General features: G+C 44.3%; 1 protein-coding gene across 1 annotated transcript; it reads right to left on the bottom strand.

Moving 5' to 3' along the window:
* Positions 1–1,166: 1,166 nt before the first annotated feature.
* On the bottom strand, positions 1,167–25,354 carry eml5 (EMAP like 5). The gene is made up of 45 exons (XM_068751574.1): positions 25,158–25,354; positions 22,481–22,640; positions 21,746–21,844; positions 21,252–21,320; positions 18,636–18,821; positions 17,962–18,097; positions 17,761–17,784; positions 17,150–17,351; positions 16,650–16,787; positions 16,278–16,534; positions 15,949–16,161; positions 15,690–15,857; positions 14,778–14,884; positions 14,550–14,668; positions 14,261–14,447; positions 13,833–13,938; positions 13,362–13,455; positions 11,539–11,639; positions 11,257–11,450; positions 10,937–11,048; positions 10,691–10,818; positions 10,176–10,317; positions 9,943–10,095; positions 8,902–9,033; positions 8,715–8,803; positions 7,305–7,481; positions 7,019–7,220; positions 6,798–6,924; positions 6,528–6,542; positions 5,840–5,848; positions 5,330–5,408; positions 4,948–5,077; positions 4,721–4,819; positions 4,335–4,355; positions 3,806–3,979; positions 3,487–3,695; positions 3,127–3,284; positions 2,933–3,047; positions 2,658–2,846; positions 2,363–2,535; positions 1,942–2,104; positions 1,761–1,864; positions 1,517–1,670; positions 1,293–1,393; positions 1,167–1,203 (listed from the first exon to the last, which is right to left on the bottom strand). Exons 1-45 carry the CDS (start codon positions 25,352–25,354, stop codon positions 1,167–1,169), a joined length of 5,949 nt encoding a protein of 1,982 aa, XP_068607675.1.

The following is a 25,354-nucleotide window of genomic DNA, read 5'->3' as shown; positions in this document are numbered from 1 at the left end:
CTCACATAACAATATACAAAAAGAATATATACAAATGGTATTTACACTGGTATAATGTAAATCAAAATATGCAGCAACATTTTTTGTAGTTAGTCTGTAGTTGTGGAGCAAAATGTTTTGCAATTTGTCATATTTTCTCTCTGATATAACATTCCATTTAAGTAATATATTTGGATACACAAAACATTTACTTACTGCTGAAGAAAATCACAGCATTCATATTTACGATAGTGCAACAATTATACATCATAGCAGCACACTGGGAAGTGGCCGAAGGGACTGTAACGGTGCATTTGAACTTCAATTTACATGAGATCTTTTTGTTTTCTGAGGAATTTGGTTCTGACAGATTGTCTTCCAGTAAGCCATGCACACCCACTAACCACAAACAAATCCTCAAATAAGTACACACACGTTAGCACGTCATGAGGGGAACGGCGTCGAGGGGGGGGTTTGGAGTCAACCAGCCATTGCAACCACGTAAATAAACCGGCAGGGCGACACAGTGACCAGGTCTGGTGTACAGTGCAGTATGCTTTGGCATGCTGACATCCAGAACATAACAGTGGATGTTACATTCAGGAGGAAGGCCACAAGAAGTTTGAATTACCAGTAAAATAGAACCAATGATGATGTGATACGAAAAGTAAAACTAAGATAAAAAAAAAAAAATCATCCTCTCCTAAGTTGAACACTCACATTAAGGCTATGCAGTTTGCTACATGTTTTAAAAAATGGCATTCTCAGCAACACGATTTCATTCCCGACAAGTAAAAAAAAAAAACATTTGGGACACAGATGAACTTAATTCTAAAAAAGAAAGTAAAAAAAAATTAAATCTCACACTGAAGTGAAACGCACATACTGATTGTAAAATATGTGTGTGTGTGTGTGTGTGGGGGGGGGTGTTCAATGATGAGAGCAGGGCTGTACTCGCTCCACTTGAGTTCACAATTCAGACTGATTCTATGATTTAAATGAGCTTTGCACAAATCTATGCACCAAGTTTTGAGGCATTTTGTAAGATCACCACTTTGACCCAATAATGAGCTGCCAGGTCCCTCCTCTTCCTCCTCTTCCCCAGCTGCTTCTTTTATATGTACCTTGAGCATAATCTTTTTTCCACCCTGGGACACACCCAGACTCTCCTGGTTCAGGTGTAGCTCTCAGTGAGGGGCATGGACACACCGCCAAACAAAGAGGCTGGAGACCACAAAGAGGAAAAGACATAACTCTTCATATTTGATTGTTACATCATCTGTAAATTACATTGTTTAGAGTCTCAGTCGTACCTTCTGTCATCTCCTCCGGCACTAATGGCAAAGCGATCTCCATTGGTGAAGCGTACATTAGTCAGGTGAGCAGAATGGCCGAGAAAGCGTTTGTGTTTGGCCTGAAACAGAAGACATACGCCTTGTTGTTTTTTTTTGTTAAAGTGTGATTTCAACTACAAAATTTCCACATTCCTTATCAAACAAATGGAAATAGCATTCATATATTTGATAATTATACTCACAAACTTCTCTGGACATGGAAAGTCAAACAGTTTAACCATTCCAAAGTCGTCGCCTGTGATGATGTTAAGGCCTGAGTGGGACACGCAGGCACAGGTGACGTCTGCTTTGTCGGTATTGCGGGACCAGATCCCTATGACCTCGTCTCCAAGGACACTAGATACAGACAGAAGGCAATTTAATTTTTTTGCTCAGATTCTGCCCTTCCTAAAATACATTTGTCAGTCTGAACACCGTGATCTTCACCTTGTCCACGTGGCCCAAGTTATCCTGTCAATATGGGTCTGCTCTGTAACCTGTTTTCCAGATGGCGCCTCATACACAAGTCTTTTATAAGTACCTGTGGATAGCTGTGTCAAGGCAATTAAGGTTAGGTATAGTCACCAATGGAACTGGAAACTTGCTGAATTTCCATACAAGTCTATACCTGAATATAAGCACTGTCCGCAGAAAAGTCCATCTGCATAACAAAGCTGGGGATGTCTCTGCAGCAGTTGATGCGGTTGAGCTGCGGGCCGAGCGTCAGGTCATAGAAGTCGACGGCACTCTCAGTAGAGCCGACGGCTAAGTACCGAGAGTTTGGGCTGAACCTGTCAGAGACAAACCGAGTTATGAGAGACCAGTGTTCTGTAAGGTTTGATTTGGAATGTCTTTAAACTGATCAGTACTGATTGGTTCAGTCTAAAAAAATGAACATTTAATGAAACAAATTTATTTTGTACAAATTGGCTCATATTTGGCCACAAAAATGAAACTGTGTTATATTATTGTAGAGACGGAGATGCCAAATAAATGTTTTGGGACAAGCAAGTTCTAGCTGAAAATGGCACATTCTCCATTTTGATTACCTAATATCCTGGATAGGGGAGCGTCGGTCCCTTTTCTTGCCCCAGATTTTGAGCGAGGCAACAAGCAGGATAATGAACTCTCCGTTCTTCATGCCGATGGCCACCATGTCTCCTTCAGGACTGTAGCTGATGGTGTGTGCTGGATGGCCGAGGTTCACCTTATTCAGCATCTTCTATTTTCCCAACAAGGACATGCAAGCAAGAGCAACACATTCTTGTTATTATCATGATTCGAGGGAATCTACGGAGAACATGGAGACTAACATGGATCCCTACGTGCGTGTCTCCGGCTCACCTTCTCTGGGATGTCCCACAGGCGAACCGTGCCATCCTCTGCCGCTGACAGAAACACGTCTCTGGAGGGATGGGCCCCCAGGCCCCAGATCGGTCCATCCAGGTGCCCGTTCACCAAAATGTTGCATGCAGCATTTTTCTCTCCTACTTCAATGATCTCTGCATTCCTGGTCCCCACGAGGATTTTACCCTGAGTAAAATATCAGAACACACATGAAATGAGCAGAATTAGCTGCTTAGCTGGATCATTTCATTGAGTTATCATCTGTAGCTCACCTTTCCTCTGCATACAGATCGAACACAGTCTATAATCTGTCCGGTTTCTAATCGAAAAGCTCTGCAGCGCTTCAACTCCTGGTCCCAGAGCTTCAGAGCACCTCCTTCCTTTGACCTGCATGGGAAAACACACAATGAACCCGCTACTCACTGATGTGTAATGTGAAGTAGAAATACAACAGAGCGGTACTTACGGTCGTTCTTTGCCTCCAGTCACAATGAGGCCATCTCTTAGTGTTGTGTACATGGTGAACACGGGACCCGTGTGAGCTTTGGCCACAATTCTTACTAGAATGTGTTCCTTCCACACACACACATCCCCACTTATGGTACCTGTAAATGTCAAGTTATTCTGAAAAGAAAACAAATCTGCACTAATCTAGTGGCCTAAGAGAGCAGGGCAAGCAATGCAAAGACAATTCAAAGGGCATAAAAGCGGATAGTCTGGAAAATGTAAAGTAGCATGAATTCTTTTTCAAAAGCTTTTTTAATTAGGTGCTTTGGTTGTAAAAGTTGCACTGTATATTATATTATATTAGCTGAAAGTCACTCACAGCTCCAAATGCGACAGACAGCATAGTTTGCATGCGAGCATCCTCGATGGAACTCAGAACTCCCTTTTTACTGAGCAAAGCTCGACCAGCTAACGTCCAGAAACGCACATGCTTGATGCCCACAGACACAAAGTGTGTGTCAGAGTCAGGACGGAATTCAGCCACAAAGATTCTTTGGGTGTGAGCTATCCGGCTGGCCACTTTGGCACCTGCAGAAAAACACAGAGTGCAATGAAAGCCGGACCTCTCAACAGCGGTGGGACCTCCTAAACCCTGTCGTTAGTTCAACGTGTCAGGGGGGAGTGTATCCTTTTGTTACCTTCCTGCCACTTCCAGATGGTGACAGTGTGTTCGGGATCCAGGCCCACAGACAGCAGGAGTTTTCCTGTGGCACTAAAGCTGACAGAACAAACCCCACCGGAGTGGAAGCAACGCAGCACCGACAGCGTCTGCTTGGTAATGGCGTCCCACACATGGATGGATGGAGATGTGGCTGAGGCACAGGGAAGGAAAAATGTGTTTTTCTGTGTCTGTTAAAGCAATTTCATTGTTTGCTGTGTTTCAGTAAAGTCCATCATAGGCATTAGGGTTAGATTTTATGCTTTCGCATCATTTTCTAACAAATTGTGATCTGACAGAGCCTAAAACAAGCAGAAAAAAAATATATTTCCAATCATTATTCGTAGCTTTTATGAGGGCAAAACGGTGAATCTAATAGCCACTAGATGGCAATAAAGCAAAGTAAATAAAGTAATATAAGTACTGCACTGTAGTTAAAACCAACAGATGATCTGTCGATAATTTTTAGCACCTTCCGCTTTCACAGAGCAGTTCTCGAATGTTCTTACCTGACATGTCACCAGTATCACCTGAAAGGAAGTAAAAGCAAATCTTAATGACAGAATCATCAATTTGTTTGTGACTAGCTGAGCATTAGATGCTCTTGCTACTAATCTAAGCTCATGAGTTCAAAATATTTAGATAATTAAATACAATTTATAACAAGGTCGTCCCATTTTTTGCCTGCACAGGTTTGTTCCTGAATGTGATAAATGCAGCATGTGTGAAAACACAGAGATTACTCATGAACCCAATTTGTAATTATTCTAATAACATAGATACCCTTGTAGGAGAGGAATAGCCATCTATTTGCCTTGTAGATTAATAACGCGGGATACAGGAAAGCAAAATAAGGCGTCTGGTGGCACAGGTGGTCGATTTCTCACAAACATACCTACTTGGCCAGTTGCCACCACGTTGGGGAATTTGGGATGCTGATTGATTGTCAGGCACAGAATGTCATCACTGTGTTCTACATAGAAACTTTGGCAGGCTGTGAGGAACACACACACACACACACACACACACACACACACACACACACACACACCAAATGTTATGTTTGCTTTTCAGCTTGTTAATAGACACACAGTCACTGTGTATTCCTGACCGTCCACTCACAGGTTGTCAGGTTTAGAACAATGCCGACTGAGGCCGTGTGGTAGATGATGTCGGCCCCCTCGTTTAGATAGTGCACATTATTGCGGCAGTCATTGCCACGGTAACCAAACACTAGCTCCAACACCAGGTCCTTTGGAGAGTCAGAAAAAAGACCATCAGAAAGTCAGAGAGGTCAACTCCATGACAACTGAGGCGGCTGGCAGCAGAAGAAGCATGTTATTATTTGATTACGCCATCATCGGAGCCTCCAGAGAGGCAGGACAGGAGATGAGCACACAGCAGGATTTATTTTGTTTTGCTGCTTTGGTTTTATGTAAAGTTCACCATCTGTATGTATCTATTAGCGTGTTGTGTTTTAATGAGGGCGAGAGGTTCGTCTTACCTCGATAGGCCTCTTCTTCTTACCAACATTGTTGGTTTGCAGCTTCTCCGGCTGAGGCAGCGCTCTGCTGACAGGCGGCCTGAAACAGACAGCTGGAATGAGAGGGCTGTCGCAGAGCTGCTCCCGAAAGCAGATAATGATGTTTACTCCTCTGCTGTAAGATATTCTACAAATATGTGCACACAGAGTCCTGTTTTTACTCCTGCAAGGAGCTTGATGAGGATTATTATTATTTATTAATGTCAGGGATTCTTGTATCGCAGGTGTGGACAGAGTTTGCATACCGAGTGAAGCAAGGAAAAGACCAGATTTCAATAGTTATCCAGCACAAAACAAAAAGATCGATAGACTAATTGTTGCCATCTTTTACAGTCAAAACAGGCTGTGAATAAAGAAATGCTCAGCCTTATAATAGATGGACACCAAGACGCAACTCATGTGAAATTCCGGGTACAAATATTTCAACTGCTGCTACATTCCCTGCAAAGTAATAAAAGGGCTGAAACTTGCCTTGACCCTCTTCAAGGCAGCAATAAAAAAAGAGAAAAAGCAAGAATTAGAAAAAGGTTTCTGACAACTTTCACTCCTTCCCCGCGGACGAACGCGAAACAACATCTCAGGCACTGAGGATTAAAATACAGGAGTCAGCATCATTGTGCACTAATGACAAGCCCTGCCTCCATGATGCGTGGACACTAGCATCACTGTCAAAAGAAAGTGACAGACACACTAAATGAAGGATTCGAATGATGCTAGGTAACAACCGACAAAACAACCATTACTTGGCTAAAAATGCTGACGAAGTAGAAGTTCATCGATCCATTCCCTCCGACGAACTCCAAATCCATCCACTTTGCTCTGCTGACAACTGAAGCTGACAAATAAATACAATCCAGACTGTATTTCAGCCGACCCAACCGGTCCTCCCAGTCAGAAAAACCACTGATTACAAAGTAAATTCATATCTAAAAAAACTAATTATGATTTAATCTGGTGGATTATTACTGAGTAAAGAGATGAGACATCACTCCACTTTTACAGCACTGGGAGAAATGAAAAATATTTCATGGCATAACCTCTTGCCTTGATGTCTTTTTGAAAACATAAAAAAAACACATCACGTGTTCTGTCTCAATTCCGATCCCTACTTTATCTCCTGTCCAAAATCAACATTCTGTATATGAACACAAGAGCTTACCTGACCACCCCTTGTCTTCAAGTAGAATTAAAGAAGATGCAGGATAATGACAGATGGACAGCCATTAAAGGAAAGGAGAGCAAAAAAAAAAAAAAAAGCAAGTTATTTCAAAAGAGCAGAGACAGGAGAGGAATAAGAGAAAATGTTGACAGAAGAAAGTAGGTTTGGTTTCCGATGAATTTCTTGTCTGCAGAAACTCCTCGTTATTTCCTGCCTGCACAGGAGCATCCCTCGGAGCAGCTGCGGCATCATATAGTCACTGAGTAATACCTTTCATCCACCGACGGCTCTTTCAGCTGCAGGTGGGGTTTCACGCCCGTCATGGATCGCATGTTTGTCGATAAGGCCTTGATGGTGTAGTTGATCTCGTTCTCCCTCGTCACATCGCTGTCGTAACCTGGTGGGGGACAGACCAGATGCAGCTGTCGCTTTAGAAGCAGAGATATTCACTGAATAAAATGTTAAAAATGGAATAGAAGCTCATCTCTCACCTCCGTCATCCTCACTCTCGATGTCCGACTCCTCGCTGTCGCACTGTTTGAAGTCCCGGTGGCCCTCGGGCTCATGGGCCCAGATCATGAGGCATGTGTCGCCTCCCCCAACTGTAACCAAGAGGCTGTCGTCGTGGGTCCATCGAACATTGGTAACATGCGTGCTGTGGGCCACGTATCTTTTGAACTTCGCATACTTCCCCTGCAGACAATTGACATTTAATTTTTTTTTTTTGCTCCCAAGATGCTCCAAGCAGGTAATACATAGTCACAGACTATATCTTACCTTGACAGGATACCTGAAGAGCTTGACGTATCCCAAGTCATCTCCTGTTGCTAGCACGGTACTGTCGTTACTAAGGCAGGCGGCGGTCACCTCGGTGACCTCACTGATCAAAGGCCAGATACCCTCAACGGGCGCTCCCAGGACACACGTCCACGTGCTCCAGTCAATCTTCTCCACCTGAGCCAAGCGCGTTAAAGATTTGCAGAAGATGAAACATTTTATAACTATTGTAGAGAAATGACCTCCGCTGAGGAGGTCATGTTTTTGTTGCCGCCGTTGGTTTGTTTGTTTGTCTTTTCGCAAGATACCTCAAAAAGTTACAGACGGAGCTTGATGAAACACCATGGAAATGTTTGGAATGTTACCAGGAACAGATGATTCACTTTTGGTGATGATCCAAAACCTACTTTTCTTAAAAAATTCTGTGCACAGCCAATGTGCAGTAATGTGCTCTCTCAGCTTGGCGTAATAGAGGATGAGCTGCAGATTGCAGCAATTTCAGCCATCGGTAGGAGAGGCGGGTTTGTTGGATGGGAAGAACAATAGTACGCTTAGAACTCCTGTACTAATATATAATTATGAAATAAGAGGCTAAAGCATGTTTGCTTAACTTAACAAAAGACAAACAAACAAACAAATACAATCACCAACACTAGTTAACTGTTTCTGTCTAAATACCGACTGGCTCCAGCTTCATGGTTGCTTAAAAGACACGAGCGTCTCAGCATGAAATAAGCAAAATGTCAAATGTCGAATTCTTCCTTTAAAAGCCTCAGAGAGTGCTCGCAGGGTCGTCTCTATCAGAAACTCATCGTTAGCTTCATTTGAATCCAGAAAGATTTGTTATTCTGCTGCGCTCACCACAGAATCATTCACATTTGGGGGTAAATGGATAAATTAAAGCAGCAAATGTAAGGCCCAGAAAATTAATTAAGAGCAAATGAGGCTTAAGGCATACCATTGCTCAAAAGGGCAGACTAGAAGTCATCAACCAATTACAGAAAATATTATTTGGAAAAAAACAAAGAACAGGCCACGCCCTGTCTGAGCAGACAATGACTGTACAAGAAAAGAGTTAAATGAAATGTCGGGGAAAAGGAAAATGTCATCCATCATGATGAAAAGAGATGAAAGAGAGGACATCTGAGGCTCCACTCAGATGCAGTCCAGAAGTATCTATCATCAATGACCCTTATTTTCTTAATGCTTCCCTGGCACGGTGCGTTGATGTCTCACTATATTACAGGAACGCCAAATGCTATCCCACTTCCACGACCAAAATTAGATACTGATGAAAAGTGGGCTGTGTTACCGTTAATGCTTCATTGCCCTTCTCTTGCCCTGAAGGAAAAAAAGTGTGCCAGAAGAACCACAACCACATCAGAGCCCGGGCCTCCTGTCCCTTCTTACCTCTGTAGCTGGGATGGTCTGCCTCTTCCCACGAGGGGCTTCAAAGAAAAACTGCTCTTTAGCACCTGTGTTGACTTGAAGTAGTTTTCCTGCGAACGAAAAATGCCCAGAGACATTTTTGAATTCACGGTTGGTAGACGTTGACAAGGATTAACCGCCTCAGTGTTATCTGAGGAAGCAGGCTTACCTCGCCTGTCCCAGTCCAGATGGGTGATATAATTGAGGCATCCTTTGCAAACCCCGACACGTTTGCTGCTCATCACATTGTAGATATCCACAAATGTGTCTCTTGATGCGACTGCGAGGTACTTTCCAGTCACTGCGTAAACCGAGGAGAGAGAAGCCTTTTATATTTTACAATCAGGCTTGGACAGAATGAGGATTTCAAAGTGGAAGATCGATTGACTGACTTTCATTTATCCAGTGAAATATCTCTTTATTTAAAGAATGGATTGGCAAAGACACTGTTTATTAATCTTCCTCAAGTGCCACCAGCAGATTACAGGTTTCGTTGCTTGGAGGCATTTTCCTCTGTTTTCAATGAATTTCTAACTATAGTTTCATAACAGCTAATTTGGCTGTAGCTTTAACCTCTTTTGTTAAATAAGAAATGTAAAAATAATATCATTCATTCATCTTCCGAACCGCTTTGTCCGTTACCGGGTCGACGGTCATACTGGAGCCTATCCCAGCAGTCGTCGGGTGAGAGGAGGGGTACATCGCAGGGCTAAAAATAATATCTCATCAACTATTTCCACTAAAACCAAACCAAATCCGTTTTCCTGTTCAGGATCACATCCGTCTATAGAATGACTTCTACTCCAAAGATGTTGGGTTGAGAAACAGGATATGTTGCATCGAGGATTAAAGTTAAGTATCCAGGTTAAAGAGAGTTACGTTTCTTGCTCTCACTTTGTCCCTTCCCACTGTTTCCCATTCCACTCTGGCTGTCTCTGACATTACATAAGACAACTCATTTGGGTCAGGCCTGCAGCAGCCCGCCCACGCTAACACTTTCATTTAATTTCCCCAGCATCCAATGCAAATTGCCTTTGATTGAAGCAATGTAGGCTAATGAACTGCATTTGTTTTTGTAAGAGGCAGACAGTACGATAGAAGCGCGTATTACCTGCTGAATATTTGAACAGAAAATCCTTTTAAAGCTCACAGATTTTCTATCTTTCAGGTGGAATGTTAAGGGTGAACAAATGTGGGGCGAAGCACAGACCTGGAGAGAATCTGATATCTGAGATGACGTCCTTGCGATGATGGAAGGACACCAGGTCCTCCAGGGTGTCTGCGTTCACAATGAGGAAGCTGCCATCACTCAGACCCACCGCCAAGGCTTTGCCATCAGGGGAGAAGGAGCAACAACGGCCACCTGTGGTGGATAATGCATCTGTTAAAACCCCCTGGGACTCCCTTCAAAAAACACTTCCATCTATCAGAGCGGTGCCTCACCTTTTCTGAGTTTGCGTACAGCCAGCATGCAGTGGCTGGGCGAGAGGTCCCATATACGCAGGGTTTTATCATCACTGACGGTAGCACACAGGGGAAGATGGGGGTGAGTGGCCAGACCCCACACTTCCCCCTCCATGTGACCCTGTAGAGTAGACACACACAACATGCCTACTGTAACCCTTGTGTTGTCTTTACATTCTGCATAAAGATACCAAGAACAATTTATAACCTTTTGATGATGTACTGGATGGTGCAAGTCTCATTAGGAGGGGAATGAGCCTTTCTTAGTCAGATGTTTATTTTAGTTAGAGTTACACAACAGTCCGGCCACTCCATTACAATGCAATAAAAATAACACTTTGAAACAGAAGCCAGAGAGAAAGCCAACTGTGATGTCATGCAGTATTTCAGTTCCTCACATCTTCATTTGCTCATTATGCAGCAGACACACCACTGTGGGGTGATGTAGGTGAGACCTGATGTGTGCTACTCTGGATTGTCTTCTTGTATCTTACCTGGACCAGCAGAGTAATGGGGCCGCTCTTATCCACCTCCAAGATCTCTCCGTTCTTAGTCCCCACCAGGATGTGGCCATGGCCCAGAGATATGGCACGTATGGAGGGGTTGTCCTCCAGAAGCAAACCTGTATAATCGATGTATTATAGCATGAAGTCCTCGACCTTAGCTTGAACCAGGACATGGAAGGAAATCCTCAAAGTATTTGATGTTTTAATAGATTTGCACCAGGATATATTTTCTACCTTTAGAGCCAGGAGCTAGGACCGATCTCTTGATGGCATAGGTCTTAAGGCATCTCTCAAAGCTGTCGTCCCACAGAGCAACGATCCCATCCTTTCCTCCAGTCACAAATCCCTGCAGGGACAATTTATTGGAATATTTAAAAACATAAAGAAATAATGATTTAAAATATACTGTGGATCAATTTAAATCAAACCTCGTGGAAAAAAAGAAATAGTAATGCAGCTTAAAGTGAATACAGTAAATGTGATTGTAGCTTCAAATTGTCCTTTGTTTATAAAGTGCTCGCTGGTCAGTGAAATAGCTACTCTCCCCGTTCTACCTTTTCTAGAGCGTGCACACTGAATACGGGGCCGTCATGAGCCTTGACAGTCTTCATCAGGAACATGTCCCGCCAGATGCAAATGTCGCCTGTGCACGTGCCGGAAAACACCATCTCCTCTGACCAGCCGTACACAGCACACATCATGGTCTCCGTCTTGCCCATGTTCCCCTTGCGCCCAATTAAACCACCGCCTGAAGAGGCAGAGAAGCAGACAGTCAACCCACAGCTGAGAAAGAGCCAGATTCTATGCTATACTACTAATAAAAACAGAGGTCTTACCAGCCTTATGCCAAAACTTCATGTGTTTTACACCAGCTGTGGTAAGCTTGTCAGGAATATAGGGATTTATTTTCACCACAAATATCTTGTCCTTGCTTCCCCTGAATAACACATTTAAAAAAAAACATTTTACACCACAATGGATACAGGGAAAATTACATTTGAACAATATATTTTGAGAAAATCAAAATCATTTCAAATGTTTTTGAGAGTTTGGAGTAATACTTGAACGTTAAATATAAAACGGTCAAATCCATAAAAATTCAAAGGCTGAGTGCATAAAGTAGACTGGAATTATTTAATGATGCCAAATAAATAAATAAGTTACACTTTGGATTAATGATTTTCAACCTACTATTAAATAGTTCATTTTCATTTTTCTGCTGCTGAAAAAAGAACCAAGAGACAGAATACATTTTTTTTAATGTATTTATTTATCATATTCTAAATGCATTTTCAGGAACTGTCCCTGTGAGTCCACTAAGTGAACATTCAGGGTTGGCCTCTGGTCCTGTGCGATGCAGTGGACCGTACCTGACACCTTAACATGTCTAATCCCGGCCCTTTGTGCTGCCGCATTACTCTCAGCAGCAGTGAGGCCGAGAAACATTACACCCCTTCCTTCCCTCTAGTCTCTTATTCTCACTAAATCCCTCTTTGCTATATATCGCTCGCCACCCCCTAATGCCACCCTTTTTCTTCGTTTGCAGTCTTCCTCTCACACCCGTTCCTCATCTCTCTGCTGAAGCCTAGTCGAGGTTGGGGCACAGGCCAGGCTCTGTCAGGCCGCATTTATTTCTACCCGCCTCCCTGCGCTGCCCACAGGGGTCTACAAAGGAGATTACTGAACCCCCCCAGGCTGTCCCTGAGAGCCTAGGAAACAAATGCTGCAGAGCCACAGCGCTGCACTGCACCAAACGAGCCAGGGGGAAATTTCATTTGAGTAAATGCGAATATCAACTAGAGTAGCAAAGCAAAAATATTTTAGGATGGTTTCCAAACAGATTCTTCTGACTGCTTCTGGTTTCATGCTTATGTAAATATACCTGCTATGAAACTGGATCTCAAACGTTCTGAACAAATTAACACCTCTCATGCTTTGAGTCTGGCAAGTTAATCTTGCATCCAACGTGCAATGCTGGTGTGTACGCCTCATGTCTGTTCGTGTGTATATACACAGAGTAATCCGTCGTATAGGTATCTGCAGGAAATGAGTCCTCAGACACTCTTAGAGTAAGTGTCCCTTTGCGTTACTCAGCCTTGACATTGAGACGCAGGCAGCTGAAAAGGAGACTTGGAAAGAAAAACGCATGCACAGTAAGAGAATCCAGGTTGCAGGTGTTTTCATATCTATGGTCCAGCCAGTTCAACTAAGATTGAAATTATGGATTACTTTTAAATATTTTCTTTTATATGTGACTTTGTACCTAAAATAACTATTGTGAATTTATTTATCGATATTCATTCAAAACATAACCTGATATTCGCTATTATGTCTATGAATGCACCAGTATAATGCCATGGAAGTCATGAATTTAAAACAGCACATTAGGAAACTCCCGCTGTGACTGTGGCAGGGATAAGTGCTGCAGTGCAGAAGCCTCATTATCTAAAAAGTAATTGCCTTTCTCCCCTCTCCCCCATCAATCACAATGAGACTTTAATTCAACCCTTATCCTCAAATGTCAATATTTAAACTGGAAGCACTCAAGCAGTCTTTAAAATTAAAGGGAAGGTCTGTCAAAGCGTTCAAGGTTGCGGGGACGGCACCGGCCATCCGCTGCCGGAAGGCTGACCTGCAGCCGTGCTAATAAGACACTAACCGCATGGCCGAGAGCTTCTCCCCTTTTCTCCAGTCCCACAGCACAATGGTGTGATTGTCATCCAGGCCCACAGTGGCAAGACGTTTACCGTCCGCTGTGTAGGGAAAGCAAAAGAATAATTCAATACAGCACAAACGGCTCCTGCTTTGCTTCAGTGAGGTTCAGCTCTTGCTAGCAACATGAAAGGAGGGTTTGATCTACAGCAGGTGATTCTCTGAGACAGAGAGATCACAGCAGCACCTCTGTCTGGGGCCAATTAAAGAAAGCAAGAGGAATCGCTGCGCCTCGATGCTGCCAGGCTGTCTGAAAGGCAGTAGAAATAGGGGCTGCTTTTAAATTGCATGTCATGTGTGTAAGAATTTTTTTTGACCTTCTGCAAGCAGGACATCTGAAGGAATTTGTGAATCCAAAAACTATGCAATTTTTAATCTGTATGGACAGGAGAACTAAAAGCTGTCCGAGAAGCATTACCAGAAAAGTCCAGAGCACACACTCCGAGCTGGTGGAAACCCCTCAACACAGACATGGGCTTTAGTGTTTCTGTGTCCCATATGTGGATGGCGGAATCTCTGCCGACCTGGATAGACCAAAGATACAGCGAGAAAGAAAATCAAAGGCTGAATTCAATGCAGCTGAATTAACGTCATGGCAATTTCTACCATAAGCACCAAATGTATGTTTGTATATAATACCACCGTATTTATTAGTCTTTTTCTTTCACCTCATTTAATAAAGTTGACAAAGACCATTTCCTCATTCGTGTAATTCATCTTAAACTGTAGACAACAGTATTTTTGCCACAGCACTTCATTTAATCCAGTTATATAAGAGTCTGGTCTCAGCTCGTCTCCCAGCATCCGGAAAACAAACTATTTTAAGTTAGAAGTGCTGGCAGCTACCTGTCCTGTTGCTACAAAGTCCTTCATGGGATGGATGGCCAGACAGAGGATGTCATCATCATGGCCCATGTAGAACCGTTGGGTGTTCTGCTGTCGGTTGTACACAACACCAATGGCCGCTACATGGTAGACGATCTCACCAGTCTGGGTGTAGAATAGGTTGCTCCTGCAATCATACCCCCTGTAGCTACAACAAATAAAGACATAAATCAAATGAAAGGTGCTATATATTTAAATTAAGCCAATAATAAGGACCTAATTACCATCTGACATTACAGAGTAAGCCTACCCATGAATGAAGTGCAGCTTCACCCCACTTCCTGGTGCTCGCTCTCTCTTCTTCATGGTTGTTGCCCGCTGCTTCTCTTTGCACTGCTCTTTGAGCTGAGGTAGATCTTCTTTATAAACCTGGATGCATGTTGGATGCAGGGCGGTGTGTTAAAACGTCCATGCCATCTGCAACCTCCACACTTAATTAAGTTCAACACATAGGGTGAGCACTGATATGATCACATACCTGTCGTCTATACATGAGCTGCGTCTCCTGCTCAATTTCTGAGTCCATCTCAGGTACGTCTGATTGATCAGAATCTGATTCTTCACTGTTAGAGTCGGCCAGTGTCTCTGCAGACAGAAAGATTGGTTGGTTCGCACGGAAAAATCTCTGACTGACTGCCTCTAAATTACACTGCTGCAAACAAGCAAAAAACAAGCAACAACAACAACCTTCATATAATATCTTTGTGACATCTCCTGTTTATCACCAGTCAGGCTGAAGCAGCACAGTAAATCCAAGGCAATAAGCAGGCCTGGCAGCTTTATAGCAGCTACTCACAAGGTCCATTAGGAGAATTAAAAGTAGCAGCGTTTAGTGTGTGCTTTAATTTCAGAGCGCTCAGCTGTGCTCTGTTTCTGGGAAAATTGCGACTTGGGAATGACAATGCAATTATACCTTTCAAGCTTCACACGGTTTTATTGGATTTCTATTAATTAATGCAATGGCCATGCCTCTGCAGATCCATGATTCATGGAAGGAAGTACGGTCAGGGATCCATTTAGCACGCTTGTACTCTGGCGGCGTAGCACATCAAGTTTATGAGGCAGGAGGGAGCAGTATGGGTGGACGTTATGTAACAGCCAGTTACATTCATATAACCCCCAAGAGGTAACTAACTAAAGTCTCCTGTACCTTCCTGCCTCACACTCTGCAAACGCTGAATCTGATATTCATGAATTAAACATTGATCAGAATTAGATCTGCTTCTTTCACCTGCCTACTCCCAATGACTCACGCCAGTCACAGCAGCCTATAGATGTATTTTTGTGCATGGGCAAAATGTGTTAAAAACAATGTCGTGGTTAGAACTACTTTATTGTTTCTTCGGCTCCAGCTGCAACTTTCAATCAGTAATTCAAGTGTGCATCCTACCTTGTGGGGCTATATGCAAGGCTTCTTTAGACTTTCTTTCAGGAACAAACTTCCACTGGAACACCGAGTGATCGGCCCCACCAATGGTTACGACCCACTGGTAGTCATGTGACCATCTGGCATTGGTTATATGGGCTGAGTGACCTAAATACTTTTTGAATTTTGCACCTAAAATCAAGAAAAATCCTATTAGCAATACAGCAGATAACATCAGAACTTCTGACTTTCCTTAAAAATGGAACAATTAAGACTTCTTTACCTTTTTTTATACATGGATATCGTAACAGTTTGACTAAACCATAGTCGTCAGCTGTTACTAAGACTTGATTGTGGAAGTTGGCGTCCACAGAGTTAATTTCATTGATGTCTGAGTACTTGGGCCATATTCCGTTAACCTCTGCACCCAACACACACGTCCATGAAGCCCACTGCACCAGCTTCAGCTCTTCCCTGTTGGTCACCTCCTTCCCACCTCAATACAAGACACATATTTTATTTCACTCACATTTCATGGCCGTCTTTGTCATGATTTCACAGATCACGAGTCTTGTAATCGGAGTAGCAAACTGCCTGTGAATGTGGACGTACTTGGCATCCTGTAGAAGAGCCTCCTGCCACTCCCATCATTTGTCTGCAGGAACTTGCTGTCCGTAGACCAATCCATGTGTGTGATGAAGCTGCTGGAGCCGATGCACTCGCCCACTTTCTTGTACCTCTGTACCACACCATAGATGTCCACCGAGTTATCGTTGGAGCCGACAGCCAAGTGGCCGCCATCGGGGGAATACTTCAACTCATGAATGGCTTCTTTCCTGTCCTTGATGTGAACAACCTCTGTCATATCTCTAGAAGGATGCAGAGATGTAGCTTGGATGAGGAGCTAAAATGCACACAAACCAATGAAGCAGCAGTTCACTGAGCATCAAACTTTCTTATTTGGTCCTTGAATTGTCTGCCAACCTGACTCTGAGGACAGTGAAGGAGCCGTCCTTCATCCCCAGTGCCAGATGGATGCCATCGGTGCTCACTGCCGCACAACGGATCGGTTCTTCCATGTTACAACGAGCTATCAGTGCATGATCGATGAGACTCCATATCCTTTAGAAGCAGGAGAAAGACACAGAAGGCAAAGCAGTGTTGAGAATACAAAGCAATATTGTTCATGTTGCGTGTCTCATTATGGATTTGTTAAAAATTATAATAAATCAGTGCAACACAATATAATTGTGTAAGACATTCCGTAGACTATGATTCTATAAATATATAACTAGAGGTAACTAAGTGCAGTACTGAAAATATCTTTCATAATCATACATTAAATGGAATGTAAATAAGACATTAGTGAGAATATATTGTTAAGAACTGCACTTGTCCATGAACTGAACGAATAAATAGTGAAAATAAAGAAACAACCAAAAAAAAACTAAATGTCTTTAGAGGATTTAATGCAGAAGCCTTACCTGACTGAGCGATCATCGCTTCCTGTCATGGCCAGAGGCTTGGTGGGGTGGACAGCGAGAGCCCAAAGCTCCCCCTCACAGTGGCCTTGCATGATGAGGAAGGGCTTGTTGCGGTCGTGTACTACCACCTCGAAGATCTCGCTGTCCTGCGTGCCCACGAGGATGTGATCTCCACGCCAGCACACACTGCGCACGGACAGCCCTGTCAAAAAAAAAAAAAAAACACCAGCATGAAATTAACACTGTAATGAATATATTAAAATACATGCCAACAACCAAAGCAGGCAGGCAATGCTCATACAGTCATTCTAAGAGACGTGACAGTGATAATAAAGACGGGAAGTGCAAACAGCCATCTGTGGGCTGCCGAGAACATTGATTTTACCAGAAAATACAATGACAGCATAAGTCAATCTGCAACTGACCCTGGGCAGTGCAGAGAGAAGACGATGGAGGAAGCATATGCTATGTACTTATGTGAACAAAACATCTGTATACACGGCGTAAAACTACAGGTGAGCTTAGTAACAAGAGGACCAGCAGAACAATGTGGGGACTGCTACAAACAGATTGAGATGGTTACTACCGCCGCCCACAGTGTCATTACCCACCTCGGCTATTTTGACCTCTAGCTACTGTTAGATCCATAAAACAAAAGAGAGAAAATAGACAAGAACATTTTATTAGTAAGGAGAACAGAAATTGGTGTTTTTGTAGCTTTATAATCTTCCAGTGCCCTAAATGACTACAATTTGGCCAAGCACCTCTCCCTGTACGAGAAAGAAATGAAAAACACGGCAGAATGAAATTACCTTTATATCCTTGGTCCGTTTCCCTGAGATCTATGACAGTAATTGGTTTGAAGTTGAGATCCCACAGCCGGACACAGCCGTCCCGACCTCCGGTAGCAAAGCCCTCTTCACAGACGTTCATGCTGAAAATCCCTGACTGGAAGAAACGACGGGGCATCAATGAGGATCGGGCCAATAAACAAGGTTTGACAGAACCAACCCCCAGAAACAGAGGCTGCGTGCTGCTGCTGTTCACCCGGAAATTATCTTAACAAGCCCTTCACATCTACAACTCTGTTACTAAGCCCGCAAGATGACATAGAACAATGAAATGGGCTAATCAATTTGTTTCGTAATCAATGAAGGGTTCATTTGTGTAACAATTTTTGCACACAGTGCAAAGGCACCTTGTTAAACCCTCAGTCAGACATTTTGTGGGACAAAACGCAGGAATGAAAATGCCCCATCCCCCATCCCCTCACCCAGCTGTTGATCCAATAGATATCATTTAATCCCGTGGAGCAAAAAAAGCTGATCCTTTTTGACTGAGCAGCATCAAATGAAGCCAGCGAGCTCTGACCCCCCCGGTTTGGTTTACTAGATGCTTTCTCTGGGATTCTTTTGTCTGGCAGGGTAGGCATGCAAAAATCAGCCTTGGGTGCAGAGCACAAAACACGCTGCGTTTATAAACTCACCCCGTGAGCTCCTTGCACCGTCCTCATGAGGTTGATGCTTTTCCATACGTAGATGTCACCATTCAAGGCACCTGAATACGTGACCTCATCCTTGGCACAGGCGAGGCAGAGGATAGTTTGGAGATCCCCCGTTTTGCCAAATACACCACGTTTGGGTGTGAGAGCATTACCGCATAAGCTCCAAAACTGCAAACACAGACAGAAAGAGCGAAAGTGAATGGTGGCTAATAATCCCCCCCCCCCCCCCCCCCCCCCGCCGTAATCTCACCCTGAAAGAACAAATAGACAACAGTGTCAAAGTCATGCAGCCATTTATGGGTTGACATCCACACACTTCATTAAATACATGAACAGACCTTGAGACAAAGTCAAATTTGAATCCAAAATCGTGTGATACTAAGAACTCTTGCTTGTTATAACCACCTGATCAGCATTCACAGGCGCGCACACACACACACACACACACACATGCTAGTTCATTATTAATGAACAAGGTCATCGGGATGCACGGGCACAGCCTTGTCTCAGAGCTAAATCCATCGAACGGAGAGGAAGTGAGGAAAAGGGAGACGCTCCGTCTGCATGGAGATGAGATCACTGGGCGAAAGCTCGAGGAGAGGGCGTCTCAGGTATACTGGGATCCAGCAACCAGTATGAAAATGTTCCAGTGATCGGCATTTCTCTGCTCTACCTAAAGGAGAATGGTCCTGCACTACACTTGGAATCAATGAGAAACAATTTAAACAATCAGGACGATTCTGCAGAGAGAACGGAAGCGAGTGCTGATGCTGTTTTTGACCACACGAGAACTGATCTGCAGAGGCTTGGTGCGATAGTTGTACAACGATCAATCAATTTCTTTCATGCTGACAGGCTGTTGCATCCCCACTAACAGCTAGCCATTTGCGCGAAAGCTGTTGTGTGCTGACAGGAGAGGGGGGGGGGGGGGGGGGGGGGGGGGGGGGATCGATTATCAGAGACAGGCCTCAGATACACCCCTGCCATCAAACATTTAGGGCTTGTACGCACCTCAACAGGGCAGGTCTCTCCTCATCCTCCTGAGCACTGGATGTGCACGAGTTCATTTGCATGGCTGGACTTGAAGGTTAAACAGTAAATATGTGTGTGTGTGTGTGTGTGTGTGTGTGTGTGTTTAGCACAGTCTGTTGCGGAGGCAGTGTGGAAGGACGCAGCACGACGACATAGCGCTCCCTGCCAGGAACTGGTAGGACATGAATGCATCCCTTTGCTGCTGAAGTACCGGCCGGCAGAAAACGAGATGCTTAAGAAGTTTATGATGAGAACAGACGCAGGAGAAAAACGCTCAGAGGGAGAGCAAAAAAAAAAAAAAAAAATCAATCAATTTTGAATGTGATGCGTGTCAATATTGATTACGTCGTTTTAATAGCTCACAAGCTAAAGGGTTGGGCGACACTGGGCCAACACACTGATAATCAAAATACAAATGACCGTCTAATTAGCGGGGAAGTGCTGTGTGACAGGGGAGCATTGCCAGCAGCCGCGGTTTCTCGTCATGGAGGTTGTATTTTCCCCAGCCTGCTCCCGAGTGGATTACTCCGACTAAATCTCTTGGATGCTCTGAGTGCTATAATCGCTGAGCGAGCACAGCAGATGCCACATCGTCCGGAGGGTGGAGGCTGGGGAATCATGTGGGACAATTGGTGGATTACCTTGGCTTGAAGAAGAAAGAAGTGGCGGGAGGAGGGGGAGGATGGGGGGGGGGGGGATCAGAGGATTCAGCGGGTACTGGGGGGGAGTCTGTGCCACATAGTCGGGGGAAGAGTTCAGGGGAATTACTACGAGAGGAGTCGGGTCAAGCTGGATTGGCGTGAGGGAGTCATTAGTGAGATGTTACACCAGTGCAAATAACGTACAGTAAACCTCCCTGCCTGCATGAAAGCCATTTGAGAGAGCCGCAATACCTCCCAGGGCCAGTGGGCACATTTCCTACCGGAGCATAATTCATTCTCTTCGCAGTGTTTTGAAAATGAACTTCCTCTGTGACTCAGAATTCCTCATTGTTTCCTCGTGGACATGCCTTTTGAGAAACACAACGACATATCCTAAGGGAAGGTTTGGGCAAATACACCCTGCAAGAACTCATCAAAAATGCATGAATGGCACTCTTCTGTGAAAAAGAAGCAATAGAGACGGGCTTGAAACAGGGAAGCTCGCACAGCTGCCCTGTTTCACCAGAGAGGAGTTGAGAAGGCTGAAAGAGAAGGACTGAAAGGGGGGGTAGTGGAGCCATGGTTCAACACAAAATGAGAAAATCGTTCCTCTTTGCAGAGCTGAGTACTACAGATTTAAGGGAAGGGGCTCTGAGTCATCGCCTGTCCTACTTATGTTAAGTGACTCATAACCATGGACTCTGAAATAAAGCGAATGTGCATACATTTATTTTAAGACTTTGATAGTGTCATAACAAGAAAGCGGAGAAGACAGAAAGAAAGGGGTGCAGCGCTAACAGCTTATTCCAGCATCTTTAAAATCATAATCTGTTGTCAGATATTATGCAAATTAGGCACAAGAACGCCATCTTTCAGGAGCTGGCTGCAGTTTTAAGGGAGTAAAATGACCAGGGCGTAGCTGTACCTTGATATGTTTGACACCACAGCTCACAAGCTTGCTCGGCTGGTATAAATCCCATGATATGTCAAATATCTGTGTGGGGGGGGGGGGGGAGAAAGAAGAAGCAATAAATAGTGCATTAAGTACTGCCTTGTGGCTACATAAACAGCACGCCATCCATTATGCAAATATTTGCATCATTCACAAAACACTCACAGCAGAAAGAGGAATATTAATGCAAAAAGAGCATAGGAAATTAAAAGTGTGTGTCTGCTCTTGCACTGGCTGTGTTATAATGTGTGTGGGCTGAGTTAGACAGCAGCAGTTGCCTGCATTTCATCATTTTAAAAATCCTTCCTTTTCATTAGCCATGCATCCTCTCAGATGGAGCTCTGGAAAGCTCACAATCAATCAGGCCTAACTTGTTTATGTTCCCTTCGGCCGGGTGACTGCTCCATCCTGCCTTTGTACCTAATTGAGGTGATCAATACCAAGCATGTGACGCAGACAGTGCTTACCCTGTCTGTATGTCCAGGAGCGGCTGCCAGAACCTTCCCTCTCCTCCAGTCCCACACACAGATTGTGTTTTTCGAGTCCAAACCCACGGACACCAAACACTGCAAAGAGAAGAAAGAAAAATTCTCACGTCGCAGATTGAACAGACTCTGCTCTGCTGCACTAATCATAGCAAAAAACCGACCTAACTAACTCCAATGCAGCATGGCAGGCCACAGTGAAAGGGGCTAATAGCAGCCACAGACCAGAACAGAACAGTTGTCCAGCCATCGGCACTTCCAGGGAGCAGATTTGAGTGCTTTTCGCTGGAGGAGCCTCCTATAGTTGGCTGAGTGAGTAGGCAGCAGCCTCAGTCGGGCAGAAGAGATGGAAATCTTTCTCCACACCGCAGTTTGCTTTGCACAGTAGAGAGGATGTCCTCTTTGATCCGCGGCTGAATCAGTATTGGAATATGGCTATATCTCTTGAGAGGCCTTGTTTAGACATACAAAAGCAAAAAAAAAAAAAAAAGCAAAAGCCAGTCTGCAGCCCTTGAGGGAAGATTTGACCACTGCTGCTCAGCCTGTAAAACGTGACACTTCTGGTGCCGTTTTTATTTTATATTTTTGTCTGTGTTCTTTACAGTCGAGTACCTCATGAAATAAAAAATGGCTACGATTCAAACGGTCTGTTTTCGGGGATATTACGTGGCGGGTCGTCAACGCTTTACCATTAGCATTATTGTGTGATATATGTACCTGCCCCTCGAGGTCGAAGGCCAGGCAGGCAACCCCGTGCGTGTGCACGTCCTTCAGTATCGACACAGTCTGCACGGTGTACGAGTCCCACACACAGATATAAGGCTCCTTCCCCACCTGTCCTGTGGCCACCAGCACTCGCTCCGGATGCAGAGCTAGACTGCGCCGAGGGAGAGGGGGAGAAAACATCTGGTTAGCTTTGCGTGTGTGTGTGTGTGTGTGTGTGGAACACACCGGGCTGAGTATGGAAGCGTGAGGGGCAGCTTAATGAGGTGACATGGTTCAATTAACATGTTCACGCTCAAATTCCCAAATGCACAGCCCGGCTGCATGCATGCCTGCAGGCTAATCCGGAAGAAAAAGGCAATGATGATGAATGTAGGATTTTTTTTTTAAATATAATTTTCCCAGCATCCCTTGAACTACTCTCCCGGTTCACTTTTTTTTAATAATTTGGGGGCTTCCTTCCATCACCAGACCAGTTTGTAAAGCTGTTATATAATTGCCCATCCACTCTTATCCCCCCCCCCCCCCCCCACCTACATGGAGTCCCACTCTACAGCTGAGCAACAGACTGCTGGATGAAGCCGCCCCCTCCCTCCCTCTGCTCCACCCATCCTATCAGTTGCCGCCGGTCACGTTCCAGGCAGGCCTGAGTGATTCACTGGGCCATTCTTCATCCTGGCCTGGCCTATATATTTCATGCTGGGATGGAGAGCTCTCCATTATATTCAGGCTGCTTTTCAGCATTTCTAAACCTGGTTTGTTTAGAAATGCTGAATGCATCTCATGACAAATGACCTGGCGCCTCCACACAGATGTCTCGCTCTGTCTTTGTTCAGGTTTCTGTCGGCCGCTTCGCCACTCAAAACGCTTTGTCACCGCGGACTTGTCAAACCTTCGCAGGTAAGACGTCTCCGAACGCCGACGTGGGTTACATGTGGGAGTTCCAATCGCTGTTCCTCCCTCATCCTTCCTCTCCTGGTTGTCCCTCCTCACCTCCACTTCATTGTCAAACCTCTCCCTAAAGATGCATAATTTCTCATCCTATTACTATAAAATCAGAGCAAAAGCAGCTATAAATAGCATTCCAGGGGAAGAGCAGAATTTATTGGAGCGCTTTGAATTGCAGCTAGAAACAGTGCTTTGATCCAGACAGCGAGTGCAGAAAGAAAAAGCCATCACGGCTAACAGCAATGGCGCTGTTTCATTTACATCATTATATTTTTCCTTTTCCTGTAGCTAAGGAACTTACAAAATAGCTAAATACTTAACAGCCTGTTTTAATGACGCTGGAAAACAAAATAAACAACCTGAATCCGCGAAGAGGCAAAGATATGGAAAATGATAGTCGATGAATGCACATAGAAGGAATACAGGAGCTCATACGATCTCAATGTGGGATTTTAATAAAGGTGCTTGTCAAACGCCACATCTGCTGTTAGGACTAAAAATAGAAAACGTGGAACCAAATAAGGCAAAGGATGAGGATAATGGAGCGCTGCTTTTATAGAGGAGGGTGAATTGCTCTCATTACATACACAAGAAAGATGTCCAAAGAAATATTAGCTGTTTGACACCTTAATACGTCAATAGTAATACTTGGTTAGTTGTTAACAGAGAAATCACAGACTCAATAGCCACTGAATGCCAGATGAATGAATATTTATGGTTTTTGATCAAATCTAAAATGTTGCTGAAATTTTGAGGATGATAGGACATATTTAGAGGTCATTAAAATGTCTTAACATTGAATAAATGTTCGAGATGCAGCTCAGATATACTGGTAAATCACAGGAAATACAATTTAATGATCCCATTGTATTAACATGGCTCACATTACTATTTAACGGCAACACACTGACATTCTTTTAAGACACTAGCCAATAACCTATAACCAATAGCAGGCCGTCCTGTCTTGCATTCTATTCCGCTCTCATGGGCCCTTTCATTCATGTAAAACCCTCCTATTAGCTCCACCACATCGGTCTGGGGGAGGCCACTTAAAGGCCGCTACAAAGCCAAGAGGAAGAAACAAGGTCATCCATTAATTCATGAAGCACAATACCAATTCATACGAGGCTCACAAACAAAATACAGCTGCAAATGAATCTGACCAAGGAAGGAAAACATGAGCAACGGAGGGCAAGTTGAAAGAGAGAGATTTGAAGAGTAGCTCTTCCTAAGGCGAGGCTGCATCTCTTACACAGGAGTTTCCCTAAATCCTGCATGTTGCATGTGCATTGCTTTTGCAAATACATGCTGTGCACTTGCAACAAACATCACATTACAGTTTAGTCTCTGACTCCAGCAGCCAACTGGCCGAATGCAGATACTTGACCCGCAGGGCAGCAAAGGGTTAGTGTCTATTGCCCCATTAATAATGGAGGCAGAAGCCCATCTGACTATAAAGACACACTACAAGAAGTTAATCATCTCCCGGCCAACCAACATGCACACATGTCAATGGCAAGTTCTGTGGGGGGGGGGGGGGGGGGGGGGGTCAGGAGGATCATTGTCTGTGTAATAAGTAAGTAAGTTGGCTTGTCCACATTACATTGCTATTATTTGCCCCTCTTGAGCTCCCGCATGGGGGCTATAATAAATATCACATTGCGCTGCTTTACGGGCGCTGTCCGCGGTGCTGAAAACGAAACTGTCACTTTCCGCGCATTACCTGATAATGTCGTCGTTGTGCCCGAGGTAGAATTTCTGCTTGTGCTCCCGGGTGTTGTACACAACTCCCACACCGGCGACGAAATATACGATTTCCTTGGCGGCGGTGTAGAACAGGTTGTTGCGGCACTGATGTCCCCGGTACCCGTACACCCACTCCAGTCTCAGGTGGCAATTGGGAGCAGTTCTGTCCGCCAT

This window comes from Brachionichthys hirsutus, chromosome 18, assembly GCF_040956055.1.
Source record: "Brachionichthys hirsutus isolate HB-005 chromosome 18, CSIRO-AGI_Bhir_v1, whole genome shotgun sequence".
NCBI lineage: Eukaryota > Metazoa > Chordata > Actinopteri > Lophiiformes > Brachionichthyidae > Brachionichthys > Brachionichthys hirsutus.
This window is presented reverse-complemented; position numbering and strand designations above follow the sequence as displayed.